Source organism: Oncorhynchus keta, chromosome 2, assembly GCF_023373465.1.
Source record: "Oncorhynchus keta strain PuntledgeMale-10-30-2019 chromosome 2, Oket_V2, whole genome shotgun sequence".
NCBI classification, from domain to species: domain Eukaryota; kingdom Metazoa; phylum Chordata; class Actinopteri; order Salmoniformes; family Salmonidae; genus Oncorhynchus; species Oncorhynchus keta.
The window spans coordinates 22,444,130-22,470,878 of record NC_068422.1 but is presented as its reverse complement, the minus strand read 5'-3'; the positions used below and the strand labels follow the sequence as shown (position 1 = coordinate 22,470,878).

The 26,749-nt window shown below is 42.7% G+C and overlaps 1 protein-coding gene across 3 annotated transcripts; it reads right to left on the bottom strand.

The window, feature by feature from the left end:
- Nucleotides 1-255: 255 nt before the first annotated feature.
- Nucleotides 256-26,749, bottom strand: LOC118398033 (uncharacterized). Of its 3 annotated transcripts, XR_004828552.2 has the most exons (5): nt 26,074-26,749; nt 4,110-4,269; nt 3,739-3,841; nt 2,723-2,812; nt 256-1,435 (listed from the first exon to the last, which is right to left on the bottom strand). XR_004828552.2 is itself a non-coding variant. In XM_035792997.2 (4 exons), the coding sequence occupies exons 1-4, from the start codon at nt 26,473-26,475 to the stop codon at nt 1,321-1,323; spliced, it is 780 nt and encodes a 259-aa protein (XP_035648890.1). In that variant the 5' UTR covers nt 26,476-26,744; the 3' UTR covers nt 256-1,320. The 3 variants fall into 3 exon arrangements, 2 of the variants coding, with proteins under 2 accessions (XP_035648890.1, XP_035648899.1); XM_035792997.2 differs by lacking the exon at nt 2,723-2,812 and having other exon boundaries at nt 26,074-26,744; XM_035793006.2 differs by lacking the exon at nt 2,723-2,812 and having other exon boundaries at nt 26,092-26,742.

Genomic DNA, 26,749 nt, shown 5'->3' with positions numbered 1-26,749 from the left:
CTTTGACAACATATCCATCAACTACTTAAACCGATACAACACTTCCACTGACGGTTGGCATAAATACAAAAAATGTAATAACTTGTTTCATGTACTTTCACGGCAACCTGTAGTGTACCCAAAAATTATAGTAACTATTTAACAGAGTAGCATTTCATGGCATAAAGAAAAACATGGTGGAGAGAGAAAGAACAGGATGATTCTTGACAACCATCACAGCAGTAAAGAACCCTGACACAATGATGACACCATAACTTGTATCAAATACACTGTGTTTATTGTTTTGAATGGTATTAAACCATTAAGTACCATTAAGAAGTAATAAACAGCAGTATCTAATGTACACAGGAGTATCTAATATACATGTTTGTGTTGGTGCCAATGTTGTGTTTGCTTGCACAGAGCTGTCTAGAGAAGGACATCTGCTGCATTGGAAACAGTAGGAGTGATAGCGATGGGTGAGAGAAGGATATGGGCGAGGAAAGGTAGGGAATAGGTGAAAGGAGAAAGGTGCATTCAGATGTTGTTTCACCATGAGGCTTGCCGAAACTATTGGCTTTCATGCGTGTGTACGGTATAAGAACCTCTTAGATCAGTGGTATTCAAACTCTCAGTCGGGACCCCATTTTTCTCCCAATAATATCTCGCAACTCCACCCCAAATCTAATGACAACACCTTCAAATCTGTACATTTAGATTTTTACATCAACAAAAAACCTTCAATTAATTATATTTTCATCTCTTATCAAAATGAAGAAACCAATAAATACATTTACTCAATAAAATTGTATTTTTCAAATGATCTTTCTCAAAAACATTACATTGTATATTGTCCCATACAATGTGTAATCTTGATTTTTTTGGAAAAACTATACAAAAAACTAAATCATGTTGGCGACCCCACTGCAGTTCCCCTGGTCGCGACCCCGACTTTGAATACCAATGTCTTAGATTGTATCAGACCAATCAAATGACTCAGGTCCAACTATCCAAAACCTTATTGGTTATTTCAACGCCTCAGAGTCTTCAGAGAAGGGTATGCGGTTCAAAATAGAGTGGACCATTGAAACAATGCCCCCTTAATCTTGATTGTCAGTTTCATGTGGGATTAACAGAGTAGAGTTTGGGAAGGTAGAGTTAGAATTAGTACAGAAAACTAGTAGGGTGTGAATAGAGTAGGGCTTCAGATGCTGTAGTCAGTTGAGTAGCGTGTGAGTAGAGTAGGGTTTCAGATGCTGTAGTCAGTTGAAGTAGGATATGAGTAGAGTAGGGGTTCAGATGTTGTAGTCAGTTGTAGTAGGGTGTGAGTAGAGTAGGGGATCAGATGGAGTAGAGTCTGAGCTGCTCCTCCACGTCTCCCTCTGACACCTCCCCAAACGTCTCCTGGTTCTCCTTCAGCAGCTGGAAGATGGCTGCCAGCTGCTCCCGTTGCACCCTGGGAAAAACACACAGGTAAACAAATCTGAGTCTCCACCCTGCTGCTCTCACCTGGTCAATGATAGAGATAGAGCCCACAGGGACCGAGGCAGGTTTAAAAAAAAAAAAAACTCTAGTGTACACACATGCACAGATGGTTAACGACAAGTGGTTCATGATACAGGTACAGAACATAGGTCAGCAAAGCTAGGTGCATCATGGAGAAACACAGCCAAGACAGAACAGGGAACATGGTGTGAGCAAATTGGCCACTGAACCGATCTCTAAAAACAAAAACATATGACCAGGCGGTGGAGGGTGGTATCATACAATCATCCTACAAGCCTTGTCTGGATAAAATCTGAAACAAAATACAATAATTGCACTGTTTGCTCTAAATGATCAAACCAGCAAGCCAGATGCAAAATAACTACCAAATAGAGTTTGGTGAGCGGATTGACATTTATTGGGATGAGTCTTGTCCTGGAGGCAGAACTAAGCGATTTCCGCTAGATGGGCCAGCTGCAAAGTCAAAATTGTCTATATTGTAAAAAACGTTTTTAAGGTTAGGCATTAGGGTTAGCAGTGTGGCTAGGATTAGTGTTAAGGTTAGGTTTCATATCTGCTTTTATGACTGTGGCTGTGCCAGCTCTAAAATAAATTTTAAAAAGCTCCAGTGACCCCTCTGCAGAGCTGCCTCCAGAACAAGACTCATGACAAAAAACAGCAAACTGCTTTTGGTGATGCAATGCACCACCTCTTGGTCAAATGGGGAATTGTCATATGAGTTGTATCAAATAGGGGAAGTGTCATCTGGTTTGAGGCGATCCATCAACTGTTAGGTCCCAATCAACACCTTACCCACCCCTGAGAAACACCTGATTTATATTTAACACATGGGAACCATGGCAACGTCCTCAGGGGAGCTGGGGGGATGGAGCAGGAAAGAGGAGGAGGGGGGTAATGGTTGATGAGCATGAGGTACGGATGAGAGACATGGGGATATGGGACTGGTCCAGTCCTTGAGGGCAGCAGCATCTGCTGGTCTCTCGAGGAATGCAGTTGAGAGACATCTGGTATAAGCGTGAGGCCAGGGGACTGGATGGTAGGTCACTAGATGGCCATGCTTGAAAAGGCAAGGGGCTTCAGAACTGAAACTTTTAAATACCTTTGCTTTTTAGTGTCAGTTTAGTTTAAGGTTAAAAATCACATCGGAGGTTAGAGTTTAAGCACATCCATCCGTTCTAGCATGGTCAGGCAATGACGACCCTAATGAATTAGCGCAATTCTTATGTTCATACATTACCATGTTTTTACTACAGCCCCTGTCTGTCTGCATGTCTGTCTGTCTGTCCGAGGGACTTACAGAGAGGTAAAGTCAGTGGTGAACTCTACCCTGCAGAAATAGAGAGCAGGACACAGATGTTACAGACAGACACCAGGCCTGGGTGCGTCTCTGAATAGGAGGCCTAGGTTTCTGCTGGAGTAAGATGAAGCTGCCCTGGAACACTGTTCTAAGGTCAGTTTTGTGTTATCTCCCTCAACTCATGGGGGTGCTTCCTTTTGTTCTTTCTTTCTTTTTTTCCTGTGCCTTGTGTTCAGAGCCCTGGTCCTAAGTCCCCAGTGGTGCCATGGATAGAAGCAGCTGCTAAGCACAGCCAGCCTCACAGAGACAACACACACTGACACACACTGACGCTTGGAGAGGAGGAGAGGGGCTGTAAGGTAGCAGAGGACGCTGGACAGGAGAGGGTTAAACAGTGGGAAAGACCATTTCTAACGGCCATGTCCAAAATCTGTCTTGCGTACTACTTACTAAAACTACATACTGTGTACTAATCGTACTACATACTATTTAGGATGTACTGTTTAGTTAAAATGTATGCAGTAAGTAACAAATAATAACATACTAAGCTCGTCCATACTGAGAAAGTGCCATGTAATGCGCAGTTGTTCTTGTTCCACGCCATTAATTTGTTTTGGTAGAGTGTGTCCCCTATTCTGATTATCAGTTGTTGTCAAACGCACACGGGTCTGAAAAGACAATTGTATTCTTCAAAAGTGTACAGCAAATTCTACTTGATGAAAAGCTGAAATTAGTATGTCACCCTGGCATTTAAAGCATACTAACTTTTGAAAATGTCACATCCTATAAAACGTTCTATATTCGCATACCCAAAAGGCCTACTATTTAGAAAGCACGTGTGGGTACTCGGACACGGCCAGTTACTGCTGGTATGCAGTAGCAGTTGAATATGGGGAAAGGGGAGGAAACTAGGAGAGGAAGCCCGCCAGAGAACTGAGATGCAGCCCAGCACTGACCTCTGTTCCTCCTCCAGCTCCTCTTTGGTCATCATCTTCTCCATATGGCTGGTCCGCAGCATGCCAGGGACGTATTTCAGGGGCACTTCCACTACCTCCATATCTGCTGAGAGAAAAGGCTCTCTTGGTGCTGTTTGAATCCCAGTGGTCATTCACCAGCCCAAGTCCTGAAGAGCTACATGCTGTGCATGCTTTTTTCCCCAGCCAACACTAACACACCTGAGTCTACTTATCACCAAGACCTTGATTAGCTGAAATCAGGGTGTGTTATTGCTAGGCTGAAACAAAAGCTGGCAAATTGTATAAGTCAACCGGACCAAAGTTGGTGGCCATTGCTCTATCCACAGTGATTGAAGCAGTGGCTTACTCACCGTTGCTGTACTCTGGGCTCTCTGTGGCACCCCCTGTCTGTCGGTAGGAGAAAGGGCACAGTAACGACCCCCCCTCAGGGAACTGTAGGTGACCAAAATCTCTACCTGGAATATCCACTGGCGCTGAGGCAGGGTTTGAGGTCGAGTACCGTTGGCCAGACTGTCAGAGAGGAAGAGAAACAGAAAGGGAGAGGTTGAGAAACATTGGACTAAACCAGCAGTTCCCAAACTAGGGATCACGACCCCACGTGGTTTCACCTGATATGAAAATGGGGTCACAAGAGAATTTCCAAAATCCGGAGAAAATAAATCAATAATATATATATATTATTCCCACGGTGAATGGCTAGGCCCGCTACGCTATGAAACCACACACTATTGCAGAGACTTTGATTTTACTGGCTGCAATTGATATGGTGAAAACAATGTGTGGGGAGGCAGAGGCACAGAAACTCACATCAATACCTTTGTCAGATAACATTGCAATGAAGAATATATGCTATTGCTAGCAATCAAGAGGAAACTCTGACTGAACAACTCAAAAACTCCTAATGCTCTCCAAATGGACGTTAGTTGTGAGGGCCCAGATGCCCATACATTGACTTATGTTCGCTATACATGTCAGGGGATGCTATTCACAAGGACATATTCTTCTGTCTCACGATTCCCGAGTAAGAAACGGCACAGGGGATGTTCAGTGTGCTGCGTGGCAATATTCACGAAAAACAGATTCCATGGGATCGAATGGTGGGCTTTTGTACAGATGGGGCTCCATCTATTGTGGGACAGCGGACAGGCCTCTACACTCTAGTTATGAATGTGTCTCCCTCTGCCATATGGACGCATTGTATGAGAGTAACTGGCAGCAAAAAAGCTGAGCATAGAAGTCAGACATATACTGCAGCAGGGGCAGCAGGTAGCCTAGTGGTTAGAGCATTGGGCCAGAACCAAAAGGTTGCTGGATCATATCCCCGAGCTGACAAGGTAAAAATCTGTCGTTCTACCCCTGAACAAGGCTGTTAACCCACTGTTCCCCGGTAGGCCGTCATTATAAATAAGAATTTGTTCTTAACTGACTTGTCTCGTTAAATAAAAACAATTTTGAAAAAAAGTAACTTTAATTGTAAACTACATCAAACCGCATCCACTGCGCATACGCCTGTTTGCAAAACTATGTGGAGATATGGGATCAGAACATGACACAGCCTGGTCTCAAATACTAGACGTAAATGTAAATCCAAGAGACTCAAAGTGTTGGTCCCATGTTTCACGAGATGAAATAAAAGATCCCAGAAAAAAAGTCCATACGCACAAAAATCTTATTTCTCTCAAATTTGTGCACAAATTTGTTTACATTCCTTTTAGTGAGCATTTAGCCTTTGTCAAGATAATCCATCCACCTGACAGGTGTGGCATATCAAGAAGCTGATTAAACAGCATGATCATTACATAGGTGCTACTGGTGCTGGGGACAATAAAAGGCCACTCTAAAATGTACAGTTTTGTCACACAACACACAGATGTCTCAAGTTGAGGGAACTTGCAATTGACATGCTGACTGCAGGAATGTCCACCAGAGTTGCTGTCAGGAATGAAGACTGCAGATGTGGCCAGGGCAATAAATTGCAATGTCTGTACTGTGAGACACCTAAGACAGAGCTACAGGGAGACAGGACGGACAGCTGATCATCCTCGCAGTGGCAGACCACGTGTAACAACACCTGCACACGATCGGTACATCCAAACATCACACCTACGTGACAGGTACAGGATAGCAACAACAACTGCCCGAGTTTGATTTGATTTGATTTGAGTTATACCAGGAACGCACAATCCCTCCATCAGTGCTCAGACTGTCCGCAATAGGCTGAGAGGGGCTGGATTGAGGGCTTGTAGGCTTGTTGTAAGGCAGGTCCTCACCAGACAACAACGTCGCCTATGGGCACAAACCCACCGTCGCTGGACCAGACAGGACTGGCAAAAAGTGCTCTTCACTGACGAGTCGCAGTTTTGTCTCACCAGGGGTGATGGTCAGATTTGCATTTATCGTCGAAAGAATGAACGTACTCTGGAGCAGGATCGACTTGGAGGTGGAGGGTCCGTCATGGTCTAGGGCGGTGTATCACAATATCATCGGACTGAGTTTGTTGTCATTGCAGGCAATCTCAAGGCTGTGCGTTACAGGGAAGACATCCTCCTCCCTCATGTACCCTTCCTGCAGGCTCATCCTGACATGACCCTCCAGCATGACAATGCCACCAACCATACTGCTCGTTCTGTGCGTGATTTCTTGCAAGACAGGAATGTCAGTGTTCTGCCATGGCCAGCGAAGAGCCTGGATCTCAGTCCCATTGAGCATGTCTGGGACCTGTTGGATAGGAGGCTGAGGGCTAGGGCCATTCCCCACTGAAATGTCCGGAAACTTACAGGTGCCTTGGTGGAAGAGTGGGGTAACATCTCACAGCAAGAACTGGCAAATCTGGTGCAGTCCATGCGGAGGAGATGCACTGCAGTACTTGATGCAGCTGGTGGCCACACCAGATACTGACTGTTACTTTTGATATTGACCCCCCTTTTTGTCACGGACACATTATTCCATTTATGTTAGTCAAATGTCTGTGGAACTTGTTCAGTTTATGTCTCAGTTGTCGAATCTTGTTATGTTCATACAAATATTTACACATGTTAAGTTTGTTGAAATTTAAACGCAGTAGACAGTGAGAGGTCGTTTCTTTTTTTGCTGAGTTTACATGCAGTCCCGTGTGAAAGCAGAGTTTCGATGGTTGACACTAAAAAGAGGAGGATCCCAACTGCTACTATGTTTATTTCTCAGCTGCTCCATTATAAGACCAGAGAAGTATACCAGGCTTAAAAACGAAATGTGGGAATGTGGCCTCCATTCGGAATCGGAGTGTTTATTTTTATTTATTTATTTAACCTTTATTTAACCAGGTATTTATTTAACCGTCTCTCCTTCCAGTTCTCTGCTGCAAATGACTGGAACGAACTACAAAAATCACTGAAAATGGAGACACTTATCTCCCTCACTAGCTTTAAGCATCAGCTGTCAGAGCAGCTCACAGATCACTGCACCTGTACATAGACCATCTGTAAATAGCCCAAACAACTACCTCATTCCCTACTGTATTTATTTATCTTGCTCCTTTGCACCCCAGTATTTCTACCTTGCACATTCATCTACTGCACTTCTACCATTCCAGTTTTTAATTGCTATATTGTATTTACTTCGCCACCATGGCCTATTTATTGCCTTACCTTCCTTATATGTCTTTTTTCCCCTGCTCTTGTTCCTGCCCATTTGATAATGGGCGATTCTAAATCGAAACACATTTGACATATTAGTAAAGACAATATTAAATTGAGTATAGTCTCATGGGTGAAAATATGATCACTTGATGAAAGAACACAATGAATGTACAGCCGTAGCTACACTGGAAGGCCAAAAAGATCAACAACCGCCCGAGCCACTGCCTGTTCCCCCTGCTTCCATCCAGAAGGCGAGGTCAGTACAGGTGCATCAAAGCTGGGACTGAGAGACTGAAAAACAGCTTCAATCTCAAGGCCATCAGACTGTTAAAACAGCCATCACTAACATAGAGAGGCTGCTGCCAACATACAGACTCAAATCTCTGGCCACTTTAATAAATGGACTTAATAAAGGTATCACTAGTCACTTTAAATAACGCCACTTTAATAATATTTACATATCCTACATTACTCATCTCATATGTATATACTGTATTCTATACCATCTACTGCATCTTGCCTATGCCGCACAGCGATCGCTCATCCATATATTTATATGTACATATTGTTATTCATCCCTTTACATTTGTGTGTATAAGGTAGTTGTTATGAATTTGTTAGATTACTTTGTTAGATTACTTGTTAAATATTACTGCATTGTCGGAACTATAAGCACAAGCATTTCGCTACACTCCCATTAACATCTGCATGTGACCAATAAAATTTGATTTGATTTAGCCAACGAACAGAGAGCAAGCTTTTTTTGCGACTTTTTCAAATAGTCAATAGGCTATATATAATCTTTGCAGCCCATATATGTTTATATATTCAAGACATTCTAAGGTTTGTATAATTCAAATTTGCCAAATAACTCTTCATCTAGTGTATAGGACCTGTTTCAAATTATCTCTTTTACGCTCAACAGAGCCACTTCAATTGCATACTTTTTTATTCTCAGGAATAAAATAAAATATAATTTTTGATCTTATTCAGCTAAGTTCAATTATATCTATTTCAGCCACAGATGACAGATGTAGAAAATCAAGCACACAACCATGAAATCTTCATAGACAAACATTGGCAGTAGAATGGCCTTACTGAAGAACTTAATGACTTTCAACACCTGGACTACTATTCAGTCGTGTGGTCAGATGCCACAAAGAGGAACCTTGGGAAAAAATAACATTCCTTAAATGTACACAGAGAGCTAACAATCATATGCATGTAAATCTCTCATGGCTCAAAGTGGAAGGGAGATTGACTTCATCACTACTTGTTTTTGTAAGAAGTGTTGACATGCTGAATGTACTGAGGTGTCTGTTTAAACTACTAGCACACAGCCCAGACACCCACGCAAACCCAACAAGACATGTCACCAGAGGTCTCTTCACAATGCCCAAGTCCAGAACAGACTATGGGAGGTACATAGTACCACATAGAGCCATGGCTACATGGAACTCTATTCCACGTCAGGTAACTGATGCAAGCAGTAGAATCAGATCATTTATTTTTATAAAACTACACCTTAGGGAACTGCGGGGAGTGTGAAGAGACACACACACACACCACACACAGGCAGAGAATCACATACAGATGATAAGACGTTCTACACACACATACACATGGATTTTGTATTGTAGATATGTGATAAAGTAGTGGCCTGAGGGAAGACACTTAATGTGTAAAAAAGTGTTTTTAAATGTAATGTCATTTAATGTTTTAAATTGTATATAACTGCCTTAATGTTGCTGGACCCCAGGAAGAGTAGCTGCTGCTTTGGCAGGAACTATTGGGGATCCTTAATAAATACAATAATACAAATGTGCACCACAAAGTCTGAACAGTATAGGCTAAGTTCTGAGGGGAAGGGGGACCAAATTCTTAGGGTGAGACACATGGGCTACTAACAGCTTACTACACAACATACACTTAGAATTACTGTTTAAAAAAAAAACCTTTTTCCACAAAGCAAAAACAGATTTGTAGAAATGTTGGCAAATGTATTCCATATAAAAAACAGAAATATCTTATTTACATAAGTATTCAGACCCTTTGCTATGAGACTCAATTGAGCTCAGGTGCATCCTGCTTCCATTGATAATCCTTGAGATGTTTCTACAACTTGATTGAAGTACACCTGTGGTAAATTCAATTGATTGGACATGATTTGGAAATGCACACACCTGTCTATATAAGGTACCACAGTTGACAGTGCATGTCAGAGCAAAAACCAACAATGAGGTCGAAGGATACAGGATTGTTCTCCGAGACAGGATTGATCTGGGGAAGGGTACCAAAACATTTTTGCAGCATTGAAGGTCCCGAAGAACACAGGGGTCTCAATCAATTGTCACTCTGACAGAGCTCCAGAGTTCCTTTGTGGAGATAGGAGAACCCTCAAGAAGGACAACCATCTATGCAGCACTCCACCAATCAGGCCATTATGGCAGAGTGGCCAGACAGATGCCATTCCTCAGTAAAAGGCACATGACAGCCCGGTTGGAGTTTCCCAAAAGGCACCTCAAGAACTCTCAGACCAAGAGAAACAAGATTCTCTGGTCTGATGAAACCAAGATTGAGCTCTTTGGCCTGAATACCAAGCATTACGTCTGGAGGAAGCCTGGCACCATCCTTACGGTGAAGCATGGTGGTGGCAGAATCCTGCTGTGGGGATGTTTTTCAGCAGCAGGGACTGAGAACCTAGTCAGGATCAAGAGAAAGCTGAACGGTGAAAAGTACAGAGAGATCCTTGATGAAAACCTGCTCCAGAGAGCTCAAGACCTCAGCCCGGGGCGAAGGTTCATCTTCCAATAGGACAACGACCCTTAGTACACAGCCAAGACAACACAGGACTGGCTTCTCTGAGTGGCCCAGCCAGAGCCCAGACTTGAACTTGATCAAACATCTCTGGAGAGACCTGAAGATAGCTGTGCAGCGACCCTCCCCATCCAACCTGACAGAGATTGAGAGGTTCTGCAGAGAAGAATGGGAGAAACTCCCCAAATACAGGTGTGCTAAGCTTGTAGCGTCCTACCCAAGAAGACTTGAGGCTGTAAATCGCTGCCAAAGGTGCTTCAACAAAGTACTGAGTAAAGGGTCTAAATACACTGTGATTATTCCGTTTTTTATTTTTAATAATTTTGCAACAAAAAAAATGAAAAACCTGTTATTGCCTTGTCATTATGGGGTATTGTATGTAGATTGATGGGGGGAAAAAACAATGTGGAAAAAGTCAAGGTGTCCATTACGAAAAAAGATTGCATTCAGAGTGCAGTATAAATGCAGCAAATACTGCATCCAAAATAACAGTTTTTTTACTGCAGTAATTTTGCAGTGTAACTGCAGTTAGAGTGCAGTATATCTGCAGCTAAACTGCAGTACAATGCAGTTATTCTGCATTTACTGTGTCCAAAATACCAGTTGACGGCAGTTACTGCACTTTTTTGCAATCTTTTTTTGTAAGGGGTCTGAATACTTACCAAATGCACTGTATGTATTTAATCAATTTAGACATATTAGCTATGTTTTTTTTTAAACGCAGTAAATGAGGCTGAATGAACTGTTTCGCTGCCACTGGAGGCTCAGCTGATAGCAAGGTGTAGCCGGTGTAATAATATACTCCATAGTGCTTAAAGGAAAGTGCCGCTGTCGGGGCAGATTTATGTAGGCCCTAACAGTTTGTGGCCACCGTTTGGCACCGTTATAGTGCAATTAATGTATTGTTTAGTGTTATGTAGTGGTTTGCTGGCATGCGTTTGCCCCAGCAATATTTACATGCTAAAATCCCCACGGGTCACAAGTATGCTCATTTTCCACTGATAGGATTACCTGTAAAGCACCAACTAAGTGAGAAGCTTGCAACGTGTTGGATCACTCTATTTATCCTGTCCTGTGTGTTTTGGTGCTGCTTGGGTCAAGCTTTCCTAAAGCATTAGCTATGGGGCGTGTCACTGCGATCAAAGTACCTTTTGTCTACTGCCTGGGAGCTACAGTGGACATGGTTGTCGGTAGGCTAATATTACAGTAACAAAGCCAACGGGATGTGAAATTGTATTTATTAATTAATTTTTTACATTTGCAAAAAATTCTAAAAAATGGTTTTGGCTTTGTCATTATGGGGTGGGGTGGGGGGGGGCAGCAATGTAATCCATTTTAGAATAAGGCTGTAATATAACAAAATGTGGAAAATGTCAAGGTGTCTGAATACTTTCCGAAGGCACTATATATCCCTGGTATATTACATCATTTATGTAACAGCATACAAGGAGTAGGCCTATTTTTGGACTCGTCGTTGTTGTGCTGAGCTCACTTGAACAGGAAGGTGGCACGGTTGTCCTTGTGGGCAAACTTTGTCATCAAAATCTGGCATTCTCTGGATTTATGGTGCTGGGAACTCAGGAAAAGATTAGGTTGAATCATGACGTCAGTGATCTTCAGGTCGGAAAGTCGGAGCTCTAGAAAGAGACCTGAGTTCCTGACTTGGAACTCAGAGTTGGATGACCGTTCAAAACGTATTTTCCCAGTATGAGCTTCCCAGTATGAACTTCCCAGTATGAGCTTCCCAGTATGAGCTTCCCAGTATGAGCTCGTTTTTTTATGCGAGTTCCCAGTTGCCTTGAAAGCACCAAAGTCAAAGTTCTGAGTTCTCAGTTGTTATGAACATGGCTGAAATCATGCTGAATGTATTCAATCTGGCCACGGTGTTAAGTGTGAATGTTTATCCTTTTAAGGTTGGAAAAGGTAACCTTTCAGAACAGATGTTTCAAATCCTTAAAACCAGACTTGGAACATACACCCTCTCCACCAAATAGTGATTGCTTTGCATCGGTTAGCCACAGATTCCTTCCAAACCACTTACTGTTGAATTTGTGATTTCTGACTTGTTTTGTAACATTTATGGCCGATGAGCACCAATACGTTTTATCTATACAGAACACAAATATAAACACTACATGTAAAGTGTTGGTCTCATGTTTCATAAGCTAAAATAAAAGATCCCAGAAATGTTCCATATGCACAAAAAGCTTATTTCTCTCAAATGTTGTGCACAAATTTGTTTACATCCCTGTTAGTGAGCATTTCTCATTGGCCAAGATAATCCATCCACCTCACAGGTGTGGCATATCAAGAAGCTGATTAAATAGCATGATCATTATACAGGTGCACCTTGTGCTGGGGACATTAAAAGGCCACTCTAAAATGTACAGTTTTGTCGCATAACACAATGCCACAGATTTCTCAAGGTTTGCAATTGGCATAGTGACTGCAGGAATGTCCAACAGAGCTGTTGCCAGATAATTTAATGTTAATTTCACAACCACAGATCATGTGTAACCACGCGAGCCCAGGACCTCCACATCCGGCTTCTTCACCTACGGGATGGTCTGAGACCAGCCACTCGGACAGCTGATGAAACTAAGGAGTATTAAAGCCCCTTTGTGGGGAAAAACTCATTCTGATTGGCTGGGGCTGGCTCCCAAGTCATGTGAAATCGATAGATTAGGGCCTAATGAATTTATTTTAATTGACTGATTTCCTTATATGAACTGAAATTGTTGCATGTTGCGTTTATATATATTTTTTATCAGTATATAATTTATCTTTATATGACAAGGATTGAAAAGTATTTGCCAGTAGACTGTCAACGTGATTCATGATGATGACTGTTTGTCTAGCTAGCTAGCTTGCTAAGATTTTTTAAGTATGATGTTAACATGATCAGTCTAAAAGCTACAGTAGATATAACGTGATTTGATGTAATTTTATCTGTGGTCAATGACCTTGTGCCTTCTTGGACGGGCACTTCTAATGTAAATCTATGGCAGCACCCAAGGGGTGAATATGTACAGTATATAAATATAAATATGTATAGTATTTTGCTAAACAGGTACGGCTCAAAACAGGTGGGGCTCGTCCCAAAATGCCCTGAATGACGGGTCGCCACTGATGTTTAATTCGTATTTTTTATTATAGATTTTTTGTATTTTATTTAACCTTTATTTAACCAGTAAGGGCTCATTGAGATTAAATACTCTTTTTCAAGAGCGCCCTGGCCAAGATAGGCAGCACCGAGTCATTACAAAAAAGATACAGACAGACATGAAAAACTACAAGTAATCAAGAAAAAAACATTGAATTCACAAGAGTATAAAACAGCAATTTAAAAACATTGACAGGTCAGGGAATCAGCCTCAAAATCCTTCATCCGTGATTTAAAAACACCAATTGGGACAAGTTCTTCCAGTTTAAAAGTATTTTGTAAGGTGTCCCAGACGATGGTGCAGAGTACATAAAAGCCCTTTTACCAAATTCAGTTCGGACATTTGGAACAGTTAGCAGGATAAAGTCCAGCAAACGAAGAGAGTACCCACCACATTTCTGAACAATAAAAATGCACAAATAAAAAGGTAGTAAACCCAAAATGGCTTTGTAAATAAAAGTATACCAGTGACTGAGCCTACGAGTGACTAGAGAAGGCCAGCCAACCCTGGTATACAAAGTGCAGTGGTGCGTAAGGTTTTTGCAGTTTAAAAAAAATCTCAAAGTGCCATGGTAAAGAGTGTCAATTGATCTCAAACACTGAGCGGAAGCATTCATATATAAAATATCCCCATAGTCTAGTAAAGGCATAAATGTAGCTGATACTAGCCTCCTTCTGGCTTCAAAAGAAAAACAGGCCTTATTCCTAAAATAAAATCCCAATTTCAGCTTCAATTGTTTTGTAAGTTGTTGAATATGCAATTTAAAAGAGAGGCCGTCATCAATTAAAATTCCAAGATATTTATTTGAGGTTACAACCTCAATCTCCTTGCCCTGACAGGTAGTAATAGGTGAAAGGTTCAGAGGTATATTTCTTGCATTAGAAAACAGCATTAGTTTAGTTCTCAGTATTATTGAGGATAAGCTTCAATTGACACAAGGTATGTTGAACAGTATAAAAAGCAGTTTGCATGTTCTGGAAAGTTTTTGTAAGAGACGAGGCACAACAGTAAATAACAGTATCATTAGCATAAAAATGAATTTGTGCATTTTGGACATTTTTGTCTAAATCATTTATATAAATAGTGAATAAGAGAGGACCAAGTACAGAGCCTTGGGGCACACCATTCAAGACAGAAAAATTGAACAGACATAAGCCCATCAAATTGAGTGCACTGAGTTCTATCAGACAGATAGTTAGCAAACCATGCAACTGCATGCTCCGAAAGACCTACACTCGACAATCTCTGCCTTAGTATAACATGATCAACTGTATCAAAAGCCTTAGAGAAATCAATAAAAAGTGAGACACAGTGCTGTTATTTGTTAATGGCTTCAGTGATATCATTTAAAATCTTCATGGCTGCTGTAATTGTGCTATGCTTCTTCCTGAAGCCTGATTGGTACATTGATAAAATAGAGTGAGTAATATTAATACATACAATCTACTTGCAGTGAAGCCGCTAAACATTTACATTACATTCAGTCATCTAACAGACGCCCATCCAGAGCGACCCACAGAAGCAACCAGGGTCAAAGCCTTGCCCAAGGGCACGTCGACAGATCTCCCACAAGGTCAAAATGGGGACCGAACCAGCGACCTATCAGCCACCGGCCCAAGCCACCGCCCTCAAGCCACCGTCCCCCAATGCACCAACAACCAACAAAATTAACAAAAGACAAAAAGGAGAAAAACAAAAGAAAACAGAAATCAACAATGCAAAAACAAAAGACATCAAGGACAACAAAAAATCATAACAGCAAGGCCAACTGAACACGTTTCAGTGCATGTATGGCACTATTTACATGTGTGTATGTGTGCACATTTGAATGCGAGTGTGTGTATATGCATGTGTACACGCGTACAAACACCTGCGCGGCATCAGCCTCGGGCAAACAGGCATTAGATCTCCCGGGTGGCGAAGTGGTTAAGGGTGCTGTACTGCAGCGCCAGCTGTGCCACCAGAGACTCAGGGTTTGCGCCCAGGCTCTGTCTTAACCGGCCGCGACCGGGAGGTCCATGGGGCGACGCACAATTGGCCTAGCGTCGTCCGGGTTTGGCCGGTAGGGATATCCTTGTCTCATCGCGCACCAGCGACACCTGTGGCGGGCCGGGCGCAGTGCACGCTAACCAAGGTTGCCAGGTGCACAGTGTTTCCTCCGACACATTGGTGCGGCTGGCTTCCGGGTTGGATACTCGCTGTGTTAAGAAGCAATGCGGCTTGGTTGGGTTGTGCATCGGAGGACGCATGACTTTCAACCTTCGTCTCTCCCAAGCCCGTACGGGGGTTATAGCGATGAGACAAGATAGTAGCTACTAACAATTGGGGAGAAAAAGGGTAAAATTCAAAAACAGGCATTAGATGTAACAATGTTGCCCCTCAGTATCATTTACAGTGCCGTGCGAAAGTATTTGGCCCCCTCGAACTTTGCGACCTTTTGCCACATTTCATGCTTCAAACATAAAGATAAAACTGTATTTATTTGTGAAGAATCAACAACAAGTGGGACACAATCATGAAGTGGAACAACATTTATTGGATATTTCAAACTTTTTTAACAAATCAAAAACTGAAAAATTGGGCGTGCAAAATTATTCAGCCCCCTTAATACTTTGTCGCGCCACCTTTTGCTGCGATTACAGCTGTAAGTCGCTTGGGGTATGTCTCTATCAGTTTTGCACATCGAGAGACAGAATTTTTTTCCCATTCCTCCTTGCAAAACAGCTCGAGCTCAGTGAGGTTGGATGGAGAGCAATTGTGAACAGTGGTTTTCAGTTCTTTCCACAGATTCTCGATTGGATTCAGGTCTGGACTTTGACTTGGCCATTCTAACACCTGGATATGTTTATTTTTGAACCATTCCATTGTAGATTTTGCTTTATGTTTTCGATCATTGTCTTGTTGGAAGACAAATCTCCGTCCCAGTCTCAGGTCTCCATCAGGTTCTTCCAGAATGGTCCTGTATTTGGCTCCATCCATCTTCCCATCAATTTTAACCATCTTCCCTGTCCCTGCTGAAGAAAAGCAGGCCCAAACCATGATGCTGCCACCACCATGTTTGACAGTGGGGATGGTGTGTTCAGGGTGATGAGCTGTGTTGCATTTACGCCAAACATAACGTTTTGCATTGTTGCCAAAAAGTTCAATTTTGGTTTCATCTGACCAGAGCACCTTCTTCCACATGTTTGGTGTGTCTCCCAGGTGGCTTGTGGCAAACTTTAAACAACACTTTTTATAGATATCTTTAAGAAATGGCTTTCTTCTTGCCACTCTTCCATAAAGGCCAGATTTGTGCAATATATGACTGATTGTTGTCCTATGGACAGAGTCTCCCACCTCAGCTGTAGATCTCTGCAGTTCATCCAGAGTGATCATGGGCCTCTTGGCTGCATCTCTGATCAGTCTTCTCCTTGTATGAGCTGAAAGTTTAGAGGGACGGCCAGGTCTTGGTAGATTTGCAGTGGTCTGATACTCCTTCCATTTCAATATTATTGCTTGCACAGTGCTCCTTGGGATGTTTAAAGCTTGGGAAATGTTTTTGTATCCAAATCCAGCTTTAAACTTCTTCACAACAGTATCTCGGACCTGCCTGGTGTGTTCCTTGTTCTTCATGATGCTCTCTGCGCTTTTAACGGACCTCTGAGACTATCACAGTGCAGGTGCATTTATACTGAGACTTGATTACACACAGGTGGATTGTATTTATCATCATTAGTCATTTAGGTCAACATTGGATCATTCAGAGATCCTCACTGAACTTCTGGAGAGAGTTTGCTGCACTGAAAGTAAAGGGGCTGAATAATTTTGCACACCCAATTTTTCAGTTTTTGACTTGTTAAAAAAGTTTGAAATATCCAATAAATGTCGTTCCACTTCATGATTGTGTCCCACTTGTTGTTGATTCTTCACAAAAAAATACAGTTTTATATCTTTATGTTTGAAGCCTGAAATGTGGCAAAAGGTCGCAAAGTTCAAGGGGGCCGAATACTTTCGCAAAGCACTGTACTTACTTTTTTTTATTTGACTTTACTTTTGACTTTTAACTTTGACAGTCATTCAATCCCCCACCTAGCAACTCCACTCCCACTTGTCTCCAATTCCACTTCCCAACCCTCACCTTCCCTCAACCCATCCCACATATCTCTGCTGGCCACCCTTTTCAGATTTCTATGCTCCATATATCTTCCAACTACGCTGTGATGTTTAACATACAATTGGAATCTATCTAATCGAATTGAATCCACAGATTGTGAGTTGAAGATAAATAATTTTGCTAAGATTATTAGTATATTAGTAATTGACTGACCTGGTCTCTCCAGATTTCTAGGGTCAATTTTAGATTATTGTAGTGTTTTTCAGCCATTCCTGAATTTGAGACCAGAAACAGGCTACCTTAGGGCAATACCATAAAAAATGGTCTAAATATGCAGAGCTCAGATGATTGTATGCACCAAATATTCAACATTTTGTTGGTGGCAAGAATTCTGTACAATAATTTTAGCTGAAAGGCACGAAGTCTTGAATCTTACGTAATTTTATATATCAACTCATACACCCTGTACCATGGAGTTGGTACATCAAAAATCTATTTTTATTCCTCAGCGAGTTTTGATTGTTTATATTTGGCAGATAGGGAATTGGTCTACCTCCTCCCGCTGCCACCTGCCTCCTCCTTTTTTGTGGTAATTCTGAAATCAATTGGTTGTAATCTTGGATTGAGCAGACCTTCCCATACAATTCTGATAACTCCATGAAAGACGTAATTCTACCATTCCAATTTACATCATGATTTTAAAACAAAATACCATTTTCAAACATATTTTCCGTAAATACAGGTATTTTATCAACCAGCATATTTGAGTTCAACCATAATATTTGTTGTATCTTTTCAGGGGGATGAAATTGAAATTGTAAACATCTCTGCAATGCTTGTTCGAAAAAGAGACACTTTGAAAAACGTTTAATCTTCAATTAATTGAAAATGAGACATGGCAACCTGCACAAAGGCAAAAAGGTCATTTTTAAACAATGGATGAGCTTTTCTTAGTAATCTACTTGAGAACCATTTAGGTTTCAAGTAAAAGCCCATCCCAGATAGAACAAAATATTTTTTGCTCGTATTATTTGAAAAACTGGTCATCAGGAGTAGGCTAAGTAAGTGAGTAAACTGAGATATGACTAAGGAGCTCATCAGTGTAATATTTCCATAAACAGAGACGTATTTACTTCTCCATGGTTGCAGGAACTTGTCTATTAATACTAGTTTTCTATTGAAATGTATTGTGGAGAGCTCATTTCTATCTTTTATGATATGAATAATGATATGAATAATTATTGTAGAATTATTACACTGTAGAATTATTACACTCAACGGAACGACTTGATTAGTGTAGTGTCAACAACGCAGCTACTGCCAGCTAGCCTACTTTAGCAGTACTGTATCATTTTAATCATTTTAGTCAATAAGATTCTTGCTACGTAAGCTTAACTTTCTGAACATTCGAGACGTGTAGTCCGCTTGTCATTCCAATTTCCTTGCATTAGCGTAGCCTTTTCTGTAGCCTGTCAACTATGTGTCTGTCTATCCCTGTTCTCTCCTCTCTGCACAGACCATACAAACGCTCCACACCGCGTGGCCGCGACCACCCTAACCTGGTGGTCCCAGCGCGTACGACCCACGTGGAGTTCCAGGTCTCTGGTAGCCTCTGGAACTGCCAATCTGCGGCCAACAAGGCAGAGTTCATCTCAGCCTATGCCTCCCTCCAGTCCCTTGACTTCTTGGCACTGACGGAAACATGGATCACCACAGATAACACTGCTACTCCTACTGCTCTCTCCTCGTCCGCCCATGTTCTCGCACACCCGAGCTTCTGGTCAGCGGGGTGGTGGCACCGGGATCCTCATCTCTCCCAAGTGGTCTTTCTCTCTTTCTCCCTTACCCATCTGTCTATTGCCTCCTTTGAATTCCATGCTGTCACAGTTACCAGCCCTTTCAAGCTTAACATCCTTATCATTTATCGCCCTCCAGGTTCCCTCGGAGAGTTCATCAATGAGCTTGATGCCTTGATAAGCTCCTTTCCTGAGGACGGCTCACCTCTCACAGTTCTGGGCGACTTTAACCTCCCCACGTCTACCTTTGACTCATTCCTCTCTGCCTCCTTCTTTCCACTCCTCTCCTCTTTTGACCTCACCCTCTCACCCTCCCCCTACTCACAAGGCAGGCAATACGCTTGACCTCATCTTTACTAGATGCTGTTCTTCCACTAACCTCATTGCAACTCCCCTCCAAGTCTCCGACCACTACCTTGTATCCTTTTCCCTCTCGCTCTCATCCAACACTTCCCACACTGCCCCTACTCGGATGGTATCGCGCCGTCCCAATCTTCGCTCTCTCTCCCCCGCTACTCTCTCCTCTTCCATCCTATCTTCTCTTCCCTCTGCTCAAACTTTCTCCAACCTATCTCCTGATTCTGCCTCCTCAACCCTCCTCTCTCCTCCCTTACTGCATCCTTTGACTCCCTATGTCCCCTATCCTCCAGGCCGGCTCGGTCCTCCCCTCCCGCTCCGTGGCTCGACGACTCATTGCGAGCTCACAGAACAGGGCTCCGGGCAGCCGAAATGGAGGAAAACTCCTCCCTGCGGACCTGGCATCCTTTCACTCCCTCCTCTCTACATTTTCCTCCTCTGTCTCTGCTGCTAAAGCCACTTTCTACCATTCTAAATTCCAAGCATCTGCCTCTAACCCTAGGAAGCTCTTTGCCACCTTCTCCTCCCTCCTGAATCCTCCCCCCTCCCTCCTCCCTCTCTGCAGATGACTTCGTCAACCATTTTGAAAAGAAGGTCGATGACATCCGATCCTCGTTTGCTAAGTCAAACGACACCGCTGGTTCTGCTCACACTGCCCTACCCTATGCTCTGACCTCTTTCTCCCCTCTCTCTCCAGATGAAATCTCGCGTCTTGTGAGGCCGGCCGCCCAACAACCTGCCCGCTTGACCCTATCCCCTCCTCTCTTCTCCAGACCATTTCCGGAGACCTTCTCCCTTACCTTACCTCGCTCATCAACTCATCCCTGACCGCTGGCTACGTCCCTCCCGTCTTCAAGAGAGCGAGAGTTGCACCCCTTCTGAAAAAACCTACACTCGATCCCTCCGATGTCAACAACTACAGACCAGTATCCCTTCTCTCTTTTCTCTCCAAAACTCTTGAGCGTGCCGTCCTTGGCCAGCTCTACCGCTATCTCTCTCAGTATGACCTTCTTGATCCAAATCAGTCAGGTTTCAAGACTAGTCATTCAACTGAGACTGCTCTTCTCTGTATCACGGAGGCGCTCCGCACTGCTAAAGCTAACTCTCTCTCCTCTGCTCTCATCCTTCTAGACCTATCGGCTGCCTTCGATACTGTGAACCATCAGATCCTCCTCTCCACCCTCTCCGAGTTGGGCATCTCCGGCGCGGCCCACGCTTGGTTGCGTCCTACCTGACAGGTCGCTCCTACCAGGTGGCGTGGCGAGAATCTGTCTCCTCACCACGCGCTCTCACCACTGGTGTCCCCCAGGGCTCTGTTCTAGGCCCTCTCTTATTCTCGCTATACACCAAGTCACTTGGCTCTGTCATAACCTCACATGGTCTCTCCTATCATTGCTATGCAGACGACACACAATTAATCTTCTCCTTTCCCCCTTCTGATGACCAGGTGGCGAATCGCATCTCTGCATGTCTGGCAGACATATCAGTGTGGATGACGGATCACCACCTCAAGCTGAACCTCAGCAAGACGGAGCTCCTCTTCCTCCCGGGGGAAGGACTGCCCGTTCCATGATCTCGCCATCACGGTTGACAACTCCATTGTGTCCTCCTCCCAGAGCGCTAAGAACCTTGGCGTGATCCTGGACAACACCCTGACGTTCTCAACTAACATCAAGGCGGTGTCCCGTTCCTGTAGGTTCATGCTCTACAACATCCGCAGAGTACGACCCTGCCTCACACAGGAAGCGGCGCAGGTCCTAATCCAGGCACTTGTCATCTCCCGTCTTGATTACTGCAACTCGCTGTTGGCTGGGCTCCCTGCCTGTGCCATTAAACCCCTACAACTCATCCAGAACGCCGCAGCCCGTCTGGTGTTCAACCTTCCCAAGTTCTCTCCACGTCACCCCGCTCCTCCGCTCTCTCCACTGGCTTCCAGTTGAAGCTCGCATCCGCTACAAGACCATGGTGCTCGCCTACGGAGCTGTGAGGGGAACGGCACCTCAGTACCTCCAGGCTCTGATCAGGCCCTACACCCAAACAAGGGCACTGCGTTCATCCACCTCTGGCCTGCTCGCCTCCCTACCACTGAGGAAGTACAGTTCCCGCTCAGCCCAGTCAAAACTGTTCTGCTCTGGCCCCCAATGGTGGAACAAACTCCCTCACGACGCCAGGACAGCGGAGTCAATCACCACCTTCCGGAGACACCTGAAACCCCACCTCTTCAAGGAATACCTAGGATAGGGTAAGTAAGGGTAAGTAATCCTTCTCACCCCCCTTCTCCCCCCCAACAAGATTTAGATGCAAGTGGCTGTTCCACTGGTTGTCATAAGGTGTATGCACCAATTTGTAAGTCGCTCTGGATAAGAGCGTCTGCTAAATGACTTAAATGTAAATGTAATGTAAATGAATAACAAGTGTGTCTATTTCACCATTAGTCCATTCTTTAGGTAAACTGCAAGGTAATGTAAAAGTTGTATTTTTATAAAGATCCAATACGTAATATTGTACACTTACCATAATTAGGTTTTAGTCCAGAGTCCAGAAAAGTTATCTAGATCTTCAATGAGACATTGCAGGGATCGAGCTTATATGACCAATATGAAAATGTGTGCACTCACTACTGTAAGTCACTCTGGATGAGAACATCTGCTAAATGACTCAAATTAATGGTCAATTACCACAAGACCGGCAGCTATTTTCATGACAATATTCGGCTTGACAAAATATAGTCTCATCTACTCCTCACTCCCCTCCCCCATTTCATTACCTCTCTCTCGGCAGGCTGCTGACCTGGCACTTGACTCTCCCCATGTGTCACCTTCACAATCACAGGCTTAGGTAGTCTCCCTCCCTCTGTGCTGGCGTGCAGTATGTCACATCTCCAAGGTGCTGACACCCCAGTGTTTCACACCTTTATGGTTTCTTCTCAGTATCTATGGTGATGGTTCATCCAGTCAGCCATACTGGACTGCCACCCACTGTGCACTTCAGCAAATAATTGAGGCGTGCTTGTAGGCTAGGTTACTAGCGGCATAGACATGACTCAGAGGTGATTTACTCTACCATAGAAATGTGACATTTGTGATGTATTGGCCAAGGCTCTTGTAGCCTATCCGTGTGAGAATGTGTGCGTTTGAGTGGTAAGGTGAAAGCAAACGACTGTAGATAAAAGTTGAGGGTGAAGTCAGTGGAGGTGCATCTGCGGCAGCCAAAAGTCAGACACTAATGTGGTTTTCTTTATAATGCCAAATTAAACATGGCACCAACCCCCATATCACACAGTGAAATTGTACAATCTGAGAGAGAGACTCAAATATCATATTTATTTGCATATAGGCTATCCACTGTAAAGCCTACATGAAGTTGGTTCCTGTTTCAGTCATGTCTTTGGTCACATCCGTGTGGGTCAAACAAATACGCCCTAATGATTGATTGACAATAGAGCCTCCCACAATGCAGGCGATGGCTGCAGTATGAAGTTGGTGAAGATCAACCACACCGTGCTTCTACACCTGCATTGCTTGCTGTTTGGGGTTTTAGGCTGGGTTTCTGTACAGCACTTTGAGATATCAGCTGATGTACGAAGGGCTATATAAATACATTTGATTTGATGATCACCTGCAGAAACTTGAAGTCAAAACATCATGACCTTTGATCACGATTTATGTGAAGTTCATGCAGTCAACATGTAGGCACAAGTCGTACTATTATTAACATAATGCAACACACTTTTGAAGGTGGTCACCGACTTGACAATAGTGATCCTCTCGAACGCGACCATTGTCAATGGCCGTGTTCAAGAGGATCAAAACCGTAAGGTATCATGGTTAAATTGTGAGTGACTGATCTACAAATAATAATGAGTTATTTATGATGCAAGGTTCTTTCTAGATCAGTCAGTCGACAGTCGCCTGCACTGTCAGCTGCAATTGCGAACAAGCCCATTGAGTTGGCTGTGTAGCAAACAGTGTTGACTTATTGGTCCAGAAAGCTGCATATAATGTGCATTACCTGCAATACCTACCTGACCAAGGAGAGAAGTGGTGTATTCTGTTGAGGGAATCTGTACTTTATACAATTGTAATGTGTTGTTGTCTCATGTAACTAGCTCTGGATAAGAACATCTACTAAATGACTAAAAAGTAATGTAAAATGTATTCTGTGACTAATATAATATATAAATTATATTATATTTGAATATACTGTTGGGTAAGTTACTTTTAAATGTAATCCGTTACAGTTACCTGTCCAAAATTATAATCAGCAACATAATTTGTGGATTACATTCTCATTAACATAATCTGATTACTTTGATTACTTTTCCCTTAAGAGGCGCAGGCTAGCGATTTTCGTCATGAATCTTTTTCTGGAGGCAGTTTTGCAGAGCGGCCAGTAGCTGGCACAGCCAGAAAATCAGATGATTTTATTATTTTGTTGTCATGGAGGACTGATTGAGCTCATTGCGTCGAGTTGAAAAAGAAATGCTGCTTTTGGAATGGCATGCATTGAGCACTACCGAAAAGTGCTATTTGCATATGAACAATTAATGCCATGTGCAGCATTTGCTATAGGCATATTGTTAACTTTTTTGTTTGTGACACTTTGATATCTCGATCATTTGCAGCTGTGGAAGTCTATCAAAAGTGCGCGAGTTTGCGCATATGCAGTTAGGCCTATGGATTTTGTGGGGGGTGGGGAATCAGTACGAATTAGATTGAGCAATAAAAACCCTACTCGTGGACTTCTTAAATTAAACAAGTTTTTGGAGCACTACAACACGGTTCAGTTCAGAAGAGAGGAACTCCCTTAAACTTTTATTCCTTAGTTTGGGATCCGTACTGCGGCTGTTGCAAGAGTGCATTGTTCCACTGGCTGTCCACTGGTCGCGAAAACAATGATTGATAGGTAGCTTAATCTTCTTCAATTGAACCATTATTGGGTTAAAATACACATATACATTTGTGAACAGCCATCAACAACAACCACAATCGGTACGGAGCAAATGGTTAAATGAGAGAGCAGCAGTGTAATTCCCATCAATGTGCTATGTAGATAACAATAATAATTATATCCGTATCGCCCGTAGTCTACACCACTGCTGTCGTCTTTACCTCCAAGTGTTTATTAAAATAGGATAATCTTTGGATGCCGACAGCAATCGCACCATTGGAAGACAGGCTGTAGCCTACAAAAACCCATACCTGCTATTTTCCCACGATCTACCAAATTAATTTGGTATCACTAACCAGGTCTCCATCCAACCTTTTTATGAGTAACGTAGTTTTCGGATAAAACATGTCATGTTAGGCCTGAAAGAAAAATAAAATTGTAGGTAAACGTTCCAAATGTCGACAAAATAAATGTTAGACACGGTGGGTTCTTTTTGTTTCGGTAAAATGAATTATGCGAGAAATGTCCACTAGAACTCGGGAAAGCATACAGTTTATTAGGCTACAGATTAAATAGCTTCAAGGGGTGGTGAAAGTGCAAGGTGATGAGGTTGATGCTCCTTTCCAATAAATATCAACGGGTTTTATTCTGGTGACATGATCATCTATGCTTGGCTGCCTTTTGACAAATAAAAATAATTTTACTAATTTGTCCATAATAATCTCATCATGTTGGTAGCCTATCCGCACTATTTATGTGAGCTGTTGGCTAGAGCACACCTGCCAATACCAGAGTAGACAAGCTCGCTATAACTCATTTTTTGTTGTTTTTGAGAAAACCGTTAGTAATGTTGAAAATGCGATGGCAACATTTAATTTGTATTTTTTTTATTAGATACATGGGAATTTAACCGCAAAATGTATTTGTATGTGCACTACGTCATCACGCACAGATTTATCCACACGTCAATTTGATATTGTTTATGCCGATTTTTTTATACTTGCATGAAAATCTGTTGCCAATTGAATGGAATAAATATCGAGGATCTTATTCTGGTGACATGATCATCGATGTTTGGCTGCCGTTTGACAAATAAAAATAACCTCGCTCCTGTCCATAATAATCTAATAATGTGTAGACTATACCTACACAGTAGGCACAAAACTATAGGAAGAGTTGAAAATGGGATGGAAACATATTGCATTTTAGATTTTTATTCGATGCATGAAAACTTCAACTGAAAAGTACATTTTGTGTGCACTGTCATCAAGCAGATTTTTATCAGCAAAAAGTATATTTGGTGAAAACACCACTAGTTGGGAAATGCACATATTTTCTTATGTGGATTCTAGAGTATTCCCATTAAAATATGTCACGACTCAATTCAGAAAAAAATAAGTGTCAAATATTTTTTTCGCAAACATCCCTTCTGAATTGAAAAGTAATCCTAGAAGTAATGTTTTCAAATATATGTAATCGGATTAAATGTAACGGAATACATCTAGTTTTATTGTAATCTGCTACTCCCCAAACCTGATGAAAAATATTAGGCATATACACTGCACATTATGTTAGCCTACCATAATGCCAGATTTCACCTTTTTCTCGTGAGCAGCATGGGTCCTAACTTCTGCAGCGGGCAGCCCCTCCTCAACTGTCCTTCTGTCCGCTGCCATCGGATCCATTATTTTTCCGACAGATCGACATTCACTGTCCTCCTCCGATTTGTCCGTTAAGGTTAGCCCTGCTGCTGTCCCCTGTTTCTCCGTAAGATTTACCGACGGTCCTGATTTAGCTAATCCCGTTTTCACATCCTCTCTCCCGGACTGCGCCAAAGATCCCTCCCCTGAGTGATCCGCTTTGGATGCAGCAGAGCCAGAGGACAAGACAGTAGAAGTATCGTTGGTGCTGAACAATGCTGTCACCAGAATAATAGCGAACAGCGTGAAAAGAATAGCAGGCAATATAAAACTTAATTCCATTGTTGCAGACTGAAAGCGAGTCGACTTTTCGAGCCAGCAAAATATGACCCGTTTGTCCTTTTGTCTTCTATTTTTGTCTGTTATAAAACATGTAGGCTCTACAGCCTATACCGGAGAAATACCGTTAAAAAAGCCTCTCCCTGGTATCCTCACTCATGCGATTGTCAGTCGGTTTGCATACCCTGCATCCCGTTCGCTTTGTTGCTGTAATATTAGCCTGCCGACAACCGTGTCCACTGGAGCTCCGAGACAGTAGTGGGAGAAAAAATGTACT